At 33.8% G+C, this 16,476-nt stretch overlaps 1 protein-coding gene across 1 annotated transcript in view; it reads left to right on the forward strand.

The window, feature by feature from the left end:
• Window positions 1-16,476, forward strand: part of DNAH8 (dynein axonemal heavy chain 8) — a 146,280-nt gene that overhangs the window by 88,189 nt on the left and 41,615 nt on the right. The window contains exons 63-72 of the mRNA XM_080408689.1: window positions 269-387; window positions 4,324-4,427; window positions 6,119-6,295; window positions 7,619-7,786; window positions 8,964-9,176; window positions 10,501-10,638; window positions 10,976-11,103; window positions 12,189-12,360; window positions 13,148-13,303; window positions 15,446-15,601. Of these exons, the coding sequence (XP_080264815.1) occupies window positions 269-387; window positions 4,324-4,427; window positions 6,119-6,295; window positions 7,619-7,786; window positions 8,964-9,176; window positions 10,501-10,638; window positions 10,976-11,103; window positions 12,189-12,360; window positions 13,148-13,303; window positions 15,446-15,601 (1,531 nt within the window). The remainder of the gene's footprint in view (window positions 1-268; window positions 388-4,323; window positions 4,428-6,118; window positions 6,296-7,618; window positions 7,787-8,963; window positions 9,177-10,500; window positions 10,639-10,975; window positions 11,104-12,188; window positions 12,361-13,147; window positions 13,304-15,445; window positions 15,602-16,476) is intronic.

The following is a 16,476-nucleotide window of genomic DNA, read 5'->3' on the forward strand; positions in this document are numbered from 1 at the left end:
TATATCCATATTTGCAAAGGCTATGAAAAATAATTATTATTATGTTGCAAATTAATGATCTCAGTTCCCACTACTCAGCAATCTAATGTTGCTTTTGTGGATACAAAGCAATGTAATTGGAAGTAAGGATTTGCATTCTGAAGAAATTTTATATTGACTGAATGGAAGACTTGATTTATATAATCTTCTTTTGGATTGGAATTAATCAGATAGCTGTACATTCCAAAAATATGTATGAAGTTGATGTTATCAATATACTATATTTTAGGTATAGAAGAAGAGCTTATGTAACACCTAAGTCTTATCTCGCTTTCATCAATGGCTACAAAGAAGTTTATACTGAAAAATTAGAGAGTATTAGCGAACAAGTTGAACGTATGCAAATTGGTAAGCAATATAGGGATATATGTGTTTTTCCATGCATGGTCTCCAATGATCTGTGTTTTTAATATTAGTTGTCTTATTCAGTAATCACTTAAAATCAGTTTTGCTGGATCAGTCCAAAAGTAGCGGCCTATGAGAACCATTTCAAAGCATTCTAGCTCTTACCAACTCACAACGATTCTCTTATAAAAATGCCTCAGAGAAGGTGCCAGCTTTTGATCATTCATCTCAGCATTATATTAAACTTTATTATTTCCAATTTAGCATTTGTAATAGACAGTAGAACGTGGAGATGGCCAGAGAGAGCAGCTGATTTACTACTGTAGAGTGAGGTATCTCTAAACAGTTATTAATTTACTTCCGGACTTGTCTATGGAAATTCTTGCTGTACAATTTGAGCACTTCACAATCGATTTGTTTCAGATTTCTACTGTAGAATAAGTAGCTGTTATTTGTGGTCACTTTATAACTAGGAATCTGAAATACAGAAAAGCATGATTAAAATGTCCTTCTAATTTTGGATATATGTTTGAAATGACCCAATTTTGCACATTAGATTAGTACTTCTTGAGTTCAGTATACATTTCAAATTCTCTCCGGTTAGCATCTAGACGTGCTTCAGTAAATCTGCAAAAGCAACTGAACAGCTTAGAAAACTTGGTCTTTATGGGAAAAGATATTGTATATCAATCTAAAAGAACAGAGAATTCTACATAAGAATTTTCATACAAAGATAAAAGGTGTAGCATTTAGACTATTAAAAATGCAACTGGTACACTTCACATGAAGAACATAATAGAGTAAGAATGGGTAGATTATTTATTAAAAAACTGTTTACTGAATTAGAGTGGACTGTAGAGGAGTAAGTGATCCTCAATATTTTCACATTATGCAAATTTCCCTGTATGGATCTGTTGCCATTTCTAGAAGTCAGAACTTATCATCAGTCCTGCTTGAGATGCAAAAAAAGTCTGAGAACCTTGAAGATTTCTGACAATGAGTAGGGTTTTTTTAGTCTTTCTCCAGTTCTTCTATTTTCAAAAATAATTTAAAAGAAGTAAACAAAGTAGCTTCAGCTTTGTAAAAAAAAATTTCACATGTAGTGAATTTGTCTCTAATTCCTTACATGGTCTTCCAAACAGGTGATGAGGTACATGTACATTATATCATTGATGCTCAGAAAATCATGTCTGTTGGCTTATGGGCAATACTCATGCCAGTTAGGAGGTATTATAAATAGTTTTACTTGCATAGAAAAGATGTATTACAAACCAACAAAAATACTGGTTATCCTTACCTCCAAATATACTATAAAGTTTATTGCATTCTAAGGAACTTTCTCAAAAAGTTTGTTATGTATTATTTTGCTATCATCTCACACATCCCTCCTTTAATCCTTAGTCCTTCATCACTTAATGTCAAAAAGATTTAGAAGGTTAAAAAGAGTAACCTTGAAAGTTGTTTCAATTTGTTAGGAGTTTATCCTGATATGAGATTTAAATTTTATGTTATTAAACTCAGATGAGATAACATCGCTGTTTTCATCTCCTTGTTGAAATATTTTTCCTGGATGTCTGGGACAATTCAGGATGCTTGTATAGCAACAAAATTGTAAGAAATAGCTCAATCAATACTGATTTCTAGAAAAGTCCCTGGTGCGAGCACACTGAAAGTATGCTTGTCAGCACTGTAGTATCTTATGAGCAACGTATTTTGAAAGATAGAAGTAATCTCTTTTCTGCTTTGTCACTTTGGGTGAGAAATCTTGTAAGAGAGATGAGGGAAAACTGAAATCCAATGACAAATACCATTATTTCTGAATGCTTCATGTCTTATGCTGTCTCAGAATCAGTCTGGGGAATCCTTGGTAGAGCACCACATGTGTAGATAGCGTCTTTTCATATAGAACTGTGGTTCTACAGAAGACTTCAGTTTAGCTTCAACAAATTGGGTGTGTCGTCCATTTGAGCAACTTGTTGCTAGATCTGCTAATTGTCAGAAATTTCATCTTCGAGGTGCTGAGTACTGTGGCTTAGTATCTTACTAAATATTTTTATATTTTTTCTATATTCTCTATTTTTTTGCTAGTTACATAAGACATGGACAAAAGATAAAGACTACTTCAATTTTCTCTATAGGATTAAAATATATGGTGCCTTTTTAACTTGCTTAGATAAGCTGTAGCTGATATCAATAAGGTTCTTACTTGAAGTCCTACATATCCCTCTGAAAATTACAGTTCCAATTTCTAATGCCTAAATCAGGCATTAATTTATTACTACAAGCACTAAAAAAAAAAAAAAAAAATGTTTCTTGTGATTGGAAGTATGCAGGGTACCTGAAAAAGCTATTAAGTTTTTTATTTGTAGCAGAAATTCTTCATTTCTTCTTATTCTGCATGTTCCCATTCTTTGGCCATCTTTCTTTCCATGTTACAATCCTAGAGTGCAAAGAATGTTAAAAGAGCAAAGGCTATTATATCATTCCCTTTTATAGCTTCCCTTTCAGAACTTTTTTTACAGTGACGTGAAGTAACAACCATATTGAAAATTGTTGCTGTCAGAGGAGTGGGAGGTAGGCGTAGAATGTTAGTGTGTATGTATGTATCCCTTACAGTATTTTAAGAAATGTCATATGTCTGGGAAAAGGAAACATTCTAAGACATCTCTCATCTCCCACTCAATGTCTTTCAGTGAATATACCTTTGGACTTTATTGTTGAGAGTGGCAAAATAACCTTTTTTTTTTTTGAGGAGTAATAAAAAGCCCATAGAATGGCAATAGCCTGATCATGAGGCAGCTGTGTCAGAAGAACAAGAAATGTTCTAGGAGACACTGCTCATCTGTGTGAAATGTGGCAACAGATAAGTGGAGAGTCATCACAGCAAAACATCACACATCAAATGTGTAACTGCAAATGTGCTCTCTCTGACTCTAGCTCTCAGGGAGAGAGGGATATAAGGGGAGTGCTTCCAGGCAAGTTGTAAGATTTTAAGATTCAGTGATGAAGAAGAGAGGAGAGGCTAGAGAGCCTTCAGCATGCAATGGGAAGCTCAGGATCAGCCAAAGATCTGTGCTCAAATCTATAAGCAAGACAGCATGAATGCATGGGAAAGACTACACATATAATTGTAGAGGGAGCAAACTTACCTCTTTCTGGGAAACAGCGTAAGGCTGAACAGTCTCTGGATGGTTGCTTCAGCACACATAAAAGTTATAATGGGACTGGCCCTAAGCCAGGTGGGTGCAGAGGCTTTTATGTGTTTTTCTGCACTCTGTCACCAGGGACGAGAGGGTAAACTTAATATGCAGGAGCTGGAGGTCATAATCTTGCTGTGACCTTTGGATTCGCTTTTGTCTCCGTTTCTTCCCTCTTCTTTCCAGAAATAATTCCTTAATGGAAGGCAGTTATGAATCCTAATATTTGTGTCATTTCCTCATGCAATCATATAAATGCAGTATCAGTCTGCTGTTCTGATTGTCCTGTGACTTCATAACACAACAGATCCTTGACAGATCCCCTTTTTCCCTTGTCTCTACCTTTTTTCCTTTCTTTTCCCTTTTTTTTTTTTTTTTTTTTTTTTCCTCCCAGGACATCTATGTAATGAGCATAAGGATATATTCAGCTATATACTTCTAGGTACTGTTTACAGCTATAACAAACTAAAACTAAGAAGTATGGATTTCTTTTTTGAAGAATCAAGCTTATTTATAATAATTTTGCACCTTGTGAGATTATTTATATTTATATATTATATCCATGAAAAGTGAATAGTAGGCACAATCATGATAGCATAACTATTTATACCCACTTTCTCTCCTTTACACAAATTAAATGAGTACACAAGGTACAAGGCATTTTGGATGTAGGACTGGACTGTACTATCTAACTAGGAAAAGAAAGCATTTAATTTTCTGAATTTTATCTTTTATTTAATAGGTCTCTCTAAGCTGATGGAGGCCAGTGAATCCGTTGCTAAACTCTCTCAGGAGCTGGCCATTAAGGAGAAAGAACTGGCTTTGGCATCTATTAAGGCAGATAAAGTAAGTACTTAAGTGTTAAAGAGCAAAAAACAGCTGATAGCACCCAGGATATATATAGTAAAGTGCTATTGCAGAATCCTCTCATAATTTGTACAAGCCAAAAAATGTGTACCACAGTCTAAAATGCACTCCTATCTCTGTGGCATGTTGTTTCAGCATTTGCTTCTGAAAGTAAGGTACTTTAAGACTGCAAGAGGTTAAGTGCCTTCCTTGTTTTCCTCCCATTTCTTACCCACTTCTATGAGCATCAGGTTTCATTTTTTATTTCATGGGAGGTTTTTGTGCTTCATTGACATTTGTTAAATTTGGGGTTATATGTGCACTTATTTGCAGATAAGAAGTTAACAGATGATAACAGGACTTTACTGTTTAAAAATTGCTTAGAAAAAAGTTCATCACAGTTCAGTTTCATATTTTGTCTTTTACATTAACAAGGTGTCCATGTGTTCATGAGGTTGTTGGTCTGGTAGAAATCTAGTTTCCAAAATGACTCTTCGGAAAGGTATGTTAGGGAATGTATTAATATAGGCATTCTGTTTTCTGAAAGGTACCATAATGCTGTGATGTTGCTTATTTAGTATGCACCCAAGAGCAAACTTTTGGCCAGCGATGGCTAAAGGGTCTGCCTTTAATCCCATAAGAGATAAAGTTATGACAGAAAGGGATGAAATCACACTTCTCACATTTCAGGATTATGACAGATATGTTGTTGGAGCTCACTTTGTTTAATATTTATATTTGATACACATTTTGAAATAGCTTTCCGGCATTCATGCACATAGCCTCCTAGTTGTCAACTTTTTCAAGAGAGCACTACTTATGAGTCATCAGAAGTAGTAGGACAAATAATAAAATAACATACATGTATTGAACTGCATATATTATTGTTCATATTGTGTATATTTCTTCCTTGTCCTTAGTACTGAGTCCTATAGAAATCAAAATTGAATTAAAAAAAAATATTAAAAAATATTGAGGTTTTTTGGGGATTTTATCTGTCATTTTTTTCCACTGGTATTTGACAGTATTATTTATGTTCTTGTAAATGCATAAAGTGTCAGCCTTGACCTTATAGCTGATACTGGTCAAAAAACATTCTGACACCAACTGTATGTCACACATGTACAAGAAAATTAAAAACATATTTACTGAAGAACTAGTCACAAATGGATAACTTCATTCTGTGAATTCATATGGGGCTGTTCTTTGAATAGGCTTATTAAAAGTGAGCTTTTTAGACCAAAGGAATAAAAGGCTGACTATTGGTGCAGATGGTTTGCCATCTTCCATTAGTTTTATTGGCTATACTATTGTTATCTGCAGATTTATAGTGAAAAAAGCAAATACTTATTTTATTGAAAAAGTATAGGTTCAAATAGGATAAAAATCCATCATAGGCTAAAAACCTGGCTGTAAAAGCCACTCAAAGGTCTTCTATCCATTATAAAAATAATTCATTTTTTAGTATCCAACTTCTGCTGGGAGAATCATAAACTATTTCTCTGTAGAGATTCTGTAAATTGTATTAATTTTTATTCCATACTTATATAATGCCATATATACTGTTAGGGTTAGCTTTATATTTTTCTATATAATAGCCTTTATGTACTGGTTTTCTTTTGTGTCTGATAACTTAATCACTTGTTCCATCATTTTGATTTATATATTTTATGTGTTTATAATCATTTCAGGTACTTGCAGAAGTCACAAAAAGTGCTGAAGCTGCAGCTACAGTAAAAAATGAAGTCCAAGGTGTGAAAGATAAAGCACAAAAAATTGTAGATGAAATCGATTCAGAAAAAATGAAAGCAGAGAGTAAACTGGAGGCAGCTAAACCAGCATTAGAAATAGCAGAAGCTGCACTGAATGTGAGTAAAATTCCCAGCATTTTATTTAGTTTAATACTACTTGAGTCACCTGTGAAAGAAAGGCTAGAGCCACCAACATGCGGCTGTCACTTGGGTTTGACTGCTGTCACCAGCTCTTCACAGTTATTGGTCATGTCTCTGATGAATATTTCTGGACTTCACATTTTTTCCTTAAACAGATACAGAGTATTTGAAAGTATTTGTTCTGCTTCCACCCTAATACTTGATCATTATGAAGAATTTCCAAAAGTTACAGATACATTTAGAATATGTTATTCTGAATACAGGAGAGTACTTCTGTGCTAAGAAAAAAAATGGTTTTTCTTCATACTTAACCACTAGTCTTTCTTTTAAGACCAATGAAAGGCTGCCTCTTCCTTCACCAAAAAACCCTTACTTTGCAGGGAAACAGGAAACAAAGGGGATTTGTGGTGATCAGTATTAGGTTAAGAAATTTGGAGGCATTGCTGTACTACAAGATTTCATTATTCTGCTCTGGACAATTAAAAAGTAAAGAATTATATATTACATTTTTAAAGCCTTCTGTTCCAGTTACCAGAATTTGTGACAAAAAATATTGAGTGGGAAAAGCCAGAAAAGGAACATTTTTTGCTCTTACACTGACATTTAGATAATGAGATAAATAAAACTTCAAAAAATGGTCACAAAATTCACTTGCAAAATGTGTGGACTCATTCTGTGGTTTCTATAATGTGTCTGTAATTATTCCTTCTAGACAGGTAGTAGCATGCATGCATTTTGTAGACACAAATTAATATGTTAGTTTTGAAGTTTGCAATCATTTATTTGTGTTGGTTATTGAACTAAGCAAAGTGTCAGTGATGCTGCTAAACATGAAGTAAAAAACCTGTATCTCATATCTATAACAACTTAAACCCCATCAAAACCAATAAAATCCACCTCAGAACAAATGACGCTTAACCCTTAAAAATCAAAAATACTACTACTTTACCAAGGAAACTGCTTTTAACTAAGTCCTATGCAATTTTACAACATACTTTTCTTCAGTCACTTAAACTTACAAGTTAATGCTGCTGCTCCATGTATTTAAATTTTATTTTGAGTGATGTCTTTAGCACTGGGAAAATATTCTTGTATAATATATATTAATTAAAATTAATACAGTTTCATGAATCTATGAAATTTATTAAAGTAAGTCCAGTTACTAAGTTTTTTGTATGTGTGTAGTACAAATTTGCCTCAGAGAAGAGTATGACAAACAAACATTAAAATCAAGATTTTGAATGGGAAAATAGACTAATGGTATTGATGCAGGATTCTGTTACATTTCTTGCCAAATAGACCATCAAACCAGTGGATATCGCTACTGTTAGAAAACTTGCAAAACCTCCTCACCTGATTATGAGGGTCATGGACTGTTGTCTGCTACTATTCCAAAAGCATGTGGACCCAGTTACCATGGATCCAGAAAAGCCTTGCAGCAAGCCATCATGGGGAGAATCATTGAAAGTAAGTAGAGTTTTCAAACATTGTTTCTTAAACATCAGAAATAACTTGCATATCAAAGAATTTATAATGCCGTTCGCTTAAAACAGGACAGAATTTTCTAAAAAGGCAAATACATGGTTTTAAGATAAGCATAGTATATAAACAGAGTTTATTTGGTAGCAAGTAGTAGGTGATTTGCTTAGAGACTTTTGCCATAGGAGCTTTAGATTTTCCTTGTCCTGTTCCTGGCGTATGACTTGATGGTAAAGAAATAAATCATACTAAACATGTTAACCATACATGAGATAAGGGCATCCTGGAAATAAAACCTCTTTTTCCTTGGTAACTTGTATGTTACACTTAAACAGTCTTTTCTGATTCTTTAAGGCTCCTTGATTGTCTGAGAGATTATTTGACTGACTAAGAGATAGTCACTTTTCCTATTCTGCATTTCAATATTCTGTGGTCAGACAGTCATCTCTTCCTTCTGGACTTTGATCTTCTCTTAGGATACCCTTTGTTTCCATGCCTTCTCCTGCCATTCTTTAAATCCCGGTCTACCTCTATTAGTGTAATAATTTGCCAATATTATTGCCTCATTTTTTTCGTCATGCAAATGAAGAAAAAATATGTGTTTGGGGTATGAATAGAGCTCTTGCTTTTTCTTTAGCCTTTTCCTGGAACTAAGAAATCATCAAAACTTTAAATTTTCCACTAATATAATGAAATGGGATAAGCAGTTATTCCATGAGTTGCCTTTAACTTGTAAAACATTTGTTAGAAAAAAGTTAAAACCAATGATTTCCCTTTCTGGAAGAATTTAGATCACATTTCAGAAATGCATAAGCAGGGGTTTTTTTTGTATTCTTTAGATATGTATCTCTGAGGCTTTATCTTGGTTCAAGTTTTTTATGAAATGCTGCTTCTTAAATGCTTTTTAAATGGCAACACAGGAATATGGAAAGTACATCATTAACTTTCAAGCCTTGTTACTGGAGTGTAACTGCTTAAAACTGAAATAATTGAAGGCATGTGGGAGGTGTTACAACTGAATAGCACACTTATAATATTAACTATATGAACGACTTCTTTTTACAGAAGAATTTTAGGAACTTTTTTTCAACATCTCACCTACGAACAAGCTTTTGAATGTAAAATGTGTAAATAGCTTATAAATATCCTGTGTTGGTTTTTGCAGCTTATGAGTGGCCCATTCTTGCAAAGTCTACAGCAGTTTCCTAAGGATACAATCAATGAAGAGACAGTAGAATTACTTCAGCCTTACTTTAATATGGAAGACTATACACTGGAGCATGGTAAAAAGGTGTGTGGTAATGTGGCAGGACTCCTCTCTTGGACACAAGCCATGGTAGCATTTTATGGTATTCACAGAGAAGTCTTACCTCTTAAGGTAATACATAATTTCTTGCCTTGTGTTTCCTTTCCATGCAATTTAATTTAATTTCCTTTAATATTAGTAGGATGTAAAAAATATTTTTAGATAATTTTATTTAGATATAATTGCCTGTGACTTAAGGATGCCAAAAGCAGAAAAACCACATCTCCTACTCTTAATTCTAGACATAACACAGAACAAAAAGTTAGCCTAGATTAAATTTATGTGCTCTCGTTTACTGTGTACAGCGAACGGTGTTTTCAGTCTTTGTTTTTATTATGTTATAATTATTTTATATTGTTTTCAAAAATTTGCACCAGGGTCTTCATTTCTCTTCTAGAGTCCTGCAAACACAGCTTTGCAGCTATTTCATCTGCTTTGTTTTCAGACAATAACTTAGAGGGAGTGCAGGACTGAGATCTTGTGTAAATATTGGCATTCTAGAGAGATTCAGAGCTCGCATTGGTAAAGGATTCATGTTGTGATAGCAGCAACCAAACTGAGGAAAACATTTTTAAGAGTAATTTTTACTTTAGTGTGGGTGTTCTTTTTGATGTTTGTGAACAGTTGAATAAAGAATTTTATCAGAGGTAAAGACCTTATAAAAACTCTAAGGCAGTAATTGTTACTTTTTGGATTCTAAAACAAGTATTTAATCCCTACGTGTAGCACAGCTTAAAAAAAAAAATAGTAGTAAAAGAGGAAAAGATCTGAATAGTGACTCCAAATCTTTTCCACATTTTTTGTTCACTGGTAGAAGTGTTATTTACAAAAGCAACTGTAATGCAGGTGGATGATTCAAAAAAATTGTTTAATGAATTTCCCATGTTTAGCATAAATATCAGTTTAGGAGCAATGATTCACTGGTTTAGGACCCTGATTTTCTAGTGAGTAAAAGCTATATTGTTAGTGATACAGAACCAATTTCCTGTTGTTGTGATTGTTGATTGCTACAGAATATACAAATAAAAAAGGAATAATAAAGAATACAATCAAGCAAGAAGATTGAGTGATTGTTCCTCTAAGCTAATTAATATGTACAGATCAGAAACCTTACTTCCCTAATCAGCTTCTTCAAATGTAAATTTTTTTAAAAGAAATAAAGTTGCCAATATATAATAGGAATCTTAAGTACCACATTGTTACTTAACAAAGAAACCCATAACTGAAGTATATCTATAACATAGTTTTCAGTTTAAATATTTTAATATAAATATTAATATAAAATATTTTTTTATATTATTGTCTCATGATTAAAAGCTAAGCAGGCTTAAAACAATTCATCAAAGTATATTCAAATCTTGTATGATTATTGTTGTAATATTTCTTCTCTTTGCAGGCTAACTTGGCAAAACAGGAAGGCTACTTGAAAACAGCTAATGCAGAATTAGCAAAGGCTCAGGAGGCACTCGATGAAAAGCAAGCTGAGCTGGATAAAGTGCGAGCAAATTTTGATGCAGCAATGAAGGAGAAAATGGTGAGATAAAAGTATTTTAGTATTATGAAAAATGTTTGCATATAATGCTGTTATGTAATCATGAATTGATACAAACACACATTTAGGGCCTTCTACCTTGAATGACGTGGATAAGGTTCAGATATAAAAATAACAGATTTAAATCTGTGTTCTCCCTTATTTCCTTCTTTCTGTAAATAAAAACGTAGTAGACGATAGATTATACATGCACTTAGAGTTCTCAAGAATGAGTTATAAATAAATAAAATAATCATAAGAGAATGAAAAAATATATAAAATAACTCTAGATTTTTGCCTTTAATATGAAATTATGTAGAACATTTTTATTCCATTTTAGGACTTACAGAATGATGCAGAAACATGCAAAAGAAAGATGCAAGCAGCCTCTGCACTTATATATGGACTGAGTGGAGAGAAAGTTAGGTGGACTCAGCAAAGTAAAGAATTTAAATCTCAGATTAACAGGTATCAAATTCATCAGAGGAAAAAAATGTGTAAAAACTGAAGAGCTAGTAAGCAATTTAGTAGATTTAATAGCTGTACATAATTTTCCTCCTGGAAATCTTGATATAGTTACACAATTAAGTGAAATACCCTGAATTTTTTATTTTTCATAAGTGAATACCTGAGTGTTGAGTGCTTGTATTTCAGTTCAGAACAGTACCTCTGATTTTGGAACTTATTTCCAAAGGGATTATTTTTAGTACACTAATATGCCTGTATTACAGTTGCCTCTCCTGTCCCCCTAACACTGCAGCTTGTTCCAATGTTACTGGGGAAGCGAAACCTTCAGATAAGCGGGAGGTAGAGATGATCTAAGGGTGGAACTGAGAAGGAAGAAGGAGAGATTCTTAGCCTAATACTGAATAGGAAAAGAAGCATCCATTTTGATTTTAATTATGGCATATTTGAATAAAAGGAGGAGGCTTGGAGACCAGACTCTTGTCCTGTAGTCCGTGTGTCAAAACACATTGGACTGTAGGCCTTATTCTGAGAAACCTGGGAGTCCCCAGTGTGTTGCCGTCTAAATGACAAAATGTTGAGCAGCCTAGGAGCAGAGGTCCTAGCTGTCTAGAAAACAGGTAATGTGTCAAAATGGTTGCTAAAGGTAAAAACCCTGAAAGTTTGGGCTTAGCTTCTGTGGAATACATCTGTTCCCATAAATTTCCTATGGGGAAACTGGGCATTTCTGGTAAAGTCTGCCCATTCCAAGAAAATTAAGTTGGTTTTTCTGATAAATATTGTATTGCAGGCATATTTTTAAGAAATAAACCAATTTCCTGCTTCATTATTGAAAGAAGGAATAGTTTTCGTCAGGGCCTTATTAACTTGTAGGGATGAAGATAATATTTTCATACAGTACTACTCAAGTTTTGCCACAAAAATATTTTGAAAACACAAAGAAACTATTTGTTGTTCTCAAAGAGCAACAGGTCTCTCCTTAAATTTTCTTCAGAACAGAAATGTTATGTTTCAAAAACTGGTTGTCTACATCAATAGAAATTGAAGTTGTACATCACCTTTTAATTATTATTTTGTTCCTTTTCTAGACTTGTGGGAGACGTTCTGCTCTGCACAGGTTTTCTTTCATACTGTGGACCTTTTAATCAAAACTTCAGGAAGCTTTTGCTTAAAGATTTATGGGAAGCACAGATGAGAGCCCACAAAATCCCCTTTTCTGAAAATTTGAACCTGATTTCTATGTTGGTGGATCCACCAACAGTAAGTTTTTGGTGCTTGCTAGGTTTCATTTTAATTTTAATGAATATATTCTGTGACTGTTAGCCAATTTACTGTTATGCTTGCTTAGAACAGAACTATAATCCCCAATATTGCTGTGCAGTGTAGTTCAGTAGTTTACAAATGTTCTTGGCGATTACCACTAAAAATTTGAGTACTGAGTCATTTTAGACAGATATTGGCAATTATATAATAGTACAATAAGATAGTGCACTTTCAAGTACCTTATTTTGAAAACCCATCACCACAGCTATAGATCACATCTACTAAAGCTGTGAGTTTGGTTGTTAGCTTTTTCTGTCAGTATTATCTGGGTCTAGTTTCAAAATTTTTATATTAAAGAGGACATTTAAAATAGAATTCATAAAGTCTTTTCACTGTGAATATATGAAAAATCAAACAGGAGACAATGCCAGAATCTTCAAGCTTCCTGAAGTCAATATTAAGCCCCCAAAATGCTCTCAGCCTGGGTTTCTCATACTTGATCCCAACATTTAATATGGATGTCAAGCTGCCTTTCGACTTTCTTACATTTTTAAAATCTCTTTTTTGTTATACTATATAAATGTTAAAAACATCCATAAAAATAAAAACAAATGGAAAAAAATTTCCATCTACATTAATCATTTTTCAGCAAGTTCAAGTACGCATCCCATTTAGCTTGATGTCCCCATTATTTCTTAGGAAAATCATAACTGAAGGATAGTTCCAGTGAGGTTTTATTCCAAACTACTTTTTTTTTTTAATTATTATTTATTCTATTCTTCAGATTAGTGAGTGGCATCTTCAAGGACTGCCTGGAGATTATCTCTCAATTCAGAACGGTATCATTGTCACTAAGGCAACTAGATATCCACTTTTGGTAGACCCACAAACTCAAGGGAAATCATGGATTAAAAAGAAAGAACAGGATAATGAATTACAGGTGAAGAGTGTTAAAGGAATTATGTGCTGTATTATATTCCTTCAAACATTGCTTTAGGGTGTGTTTGCATTTGAGTCAGTGTAACTCTCATACATACATATCTGAGATAACTTCAGCTTGTATGGGGACTGATGATGGTGTAGATGCATCAGCAGGGAACTTGACAAGAGCTGTAAATCCCATTCAGGAACTTGGAAAAGATTATATATAAGTATACACTGGTATGAAATCTAGCAAGAACTATGAAAGAGAAAGAAGTAGCCTTCTGTTCAAAATTGGTGTGTTCCCTATACAGAGTGCAAAGTAGTGAAAAGTGTAGTAAAAAAGAGCATAATATGAAATTATTAAGTGGGAGTAAATCTGGGAACTATTAGTAACATTACAGACAAAGGCAGAGTAACTTACAGCTTTGAAAACATAGGCAAAGTACTTAAAGTGGTGCAGTCCAGAATTTAGAACCCGAGATGAAACTCATACATGAAGTTATGGCTACAAAAGTAAATTGAGGAGAGCCAGTTTAAACCAAACCCAAGACAAATTTGTCTATCCTATATATTACTGCAATTTGAATAGCTCTTAAGCCAATAGGGTTAAATGTCTGCTCATGAAGTATGATACAAAGATGTTCATGTGTCACCTGTACACAAATGAATTTTTCACAAATTGAAGTAGCATGGGAAAAGGAACCTGCATTTAAAATCCTTAACCTGAATGTTTCAAAATCTCATATGTCCTCCTGAATCTCAATATTTGGGGGTTTAGGATCTCTTAGATTTTGAAGATTTTAAGTGTTGGAGTAAAGTGAACATGAAGTTCATGCTTATTGTTTTATCATTAACAAAGCAAACTACCAGAACCACAGAAAAGTTGAGGTTGGAAGGGACCTCTGAAGGTCATCTAGTTCATCCTCCCTGCTCACAGCAGGATCTACCAAAGGAGGTTGCTTTGTGTCCAGTTGGGTTTTGAATACTTTGAGGATGGAGACTTCACCACATCTCTGGGCAACCTGGTTTCGTGTTCAGTCACCCTCACAATAAAGATTTAGTTGGGTTTTTTCTTATGTTTAAGTGGAATTACCTATATTTCAATTTGTGCCCGTTGCACCTTCTCCTGTTACTCTGTGCCACTAAGAGGAGACTGGCTGCCTGTTTTCATTCTCACGCACCAGCTATTTATATACATCGGTAAATACCCTTGTGAGCTTTCTTGAGGCTAAATAATCTCAGCTTTCTTAGCATTCCTTATATGTCAAGTGCTCTGATACCTTAATAATCTTAGTGATCCTTTGCTGGACTCTTTTCAGTGTCTTTTGTACCAGGTAGCCCAGAATTAGACAGAGGATTCCAGATATGTGTCTCCAGTACTGAGCAGAGGGGAAAGATCACCTTCCTCAACCTGTCAGTAATTTTTTTCCTAATGCAGTCCAGAGTGCTGTTGGCCTTTGCTGCAAAGGCAGATTGCTTGCTTGTGCATGACCTGTTGTCCACCAGGACACTGATGTCTTTTTCTGCAAAGCTGTTTTCCACTAGAATGCCCCTATTATATATCTGCAGAGAAAATCTTGAAAATAATATGAGAACTTTCTGAAAGAAAATCTAGGAAGAAATACAAAATTAGTGGTTTATTTTGTATCCAGGTTTTTTAATGATTTCATATATTGAATCCCATTAATGATATTTCCAGCATCTGAGTTCATAATATTGTAACAGCAATTCATTTGTTAGAATGAATTCAGGTTTCCAGAAAGGATTTCTCAACACTTCAAAGCTAAAACTAAAAAAATCTAGTCCTCAGGACATAGAATAAAAAAATGTTAGGTGTCTCTGATTTCAAAAATATATGTAACAACTTCAATTCCCAATAAGCTGTACCAGTTTAATTTGTTACATTATTACTCTCATAATGAAGTTTTGTGTATTCTATTACAGCCAATCTTTAAATTCACCTTTTGATGGTACCTTTCACTGTACACACAAGAAGTATTTCTGCATAAATTGCTGCATGGTCAACATTTATTACTTCATTTAAAATTCAACTAACTAAAACAATGGAAGACGTTTTCATAGTTAGGTCTGTGGTTTTCATATAAGGCTTTGAAGAAATGTTTTTGTCCTTACATAAATCTATAATTTACTTTTTTAGGTAACGACTTTGAATGACAAGTATTTCCGCACACACTTAGAAGATAGTCTTTCACTGGGGCGATCACTCATGATTGAAGATATAGGTGAAGAGCTGGATCCAGTCCTTGATAATATATTAGAAAAGAATTTCATGAAATCTGGAACATCTTTTAAGGTTAGTAATAAAACAAAAGACGTGGAATAAATAATTAACTTTATGATGAATGATATTTTGCCCTTTTATTCCAAACCTCTCCTGAATCAGGTAAACTTTGTATTCAGTAGGGTAGTGTGGAGAATCAAACTGAACTAATAAAATATTGGAGGCAGAGCCTCTGATAAGTAGTAAGTTCATGAGTCTAAAATTGCACTTTAGCTACTGAAGATTCCAAACTTGAACCAGTTTACAATACTTTCTATGGATTTTTCGAACAATTTCATTTTATACCCTTTAACAGAATTCATAGAATTGGAAAGATTTCTCTCTTCCTACTGTGGATCACTGATTGTAGAAACTGCAAAATCTTTAATTTGGAGTAAAGCTGTTTACTGACAAAGAAAGCCAAAAAGCGTGAAGTTTTATTAATAATATTAAGTATATTCCTAACCTTGAAAAATCATGAATCTTTCTGACCTTCGTTAAATAAAGAAATCACTCCCAAATTTTAAAAACAATCCCCCTTCAAACATCCTGAAATAAAATGACTGCACATGCACATGTCTATTTCCATATGTATTTTTCTCAAAGAATCTTAATTACCTGGCTGGTTTATGAGAAAGATGGTAGACCAGATTGTTGATGATAATGAAAATAAAGTGTTTACTATTTTTGTGGAGTAGTTTTACTTTGAATGTCACAGCAAACAATATGCTTAAGGAAGTGGTTTGGTCCTACTCCTTCTTGAGCTAGGTATTTGAAGTAGCCTTGGAGGCTCATACACAGTGATCAGATTTCCTTGAGCACATGCAGTTTTCAAGTTAGACTGCTGATTTGGAATATCTTAGCTTCTGTAAAAAATTCTGTGGAAAACTCTGAATAAATGTATAGTT

This window comes from Falco punctatus, assembly GCF_963210335.1.
Source record: "Falco punctatus genome assembly, chromosome: 12".
In the NCBI taxonomy this organism is placed as follows: domain Eukaryota; kingdom Metazoa; phylum Chordata; class Aves; order Falconiformes; family Falconidae; genus Falco; species Falco punctatus.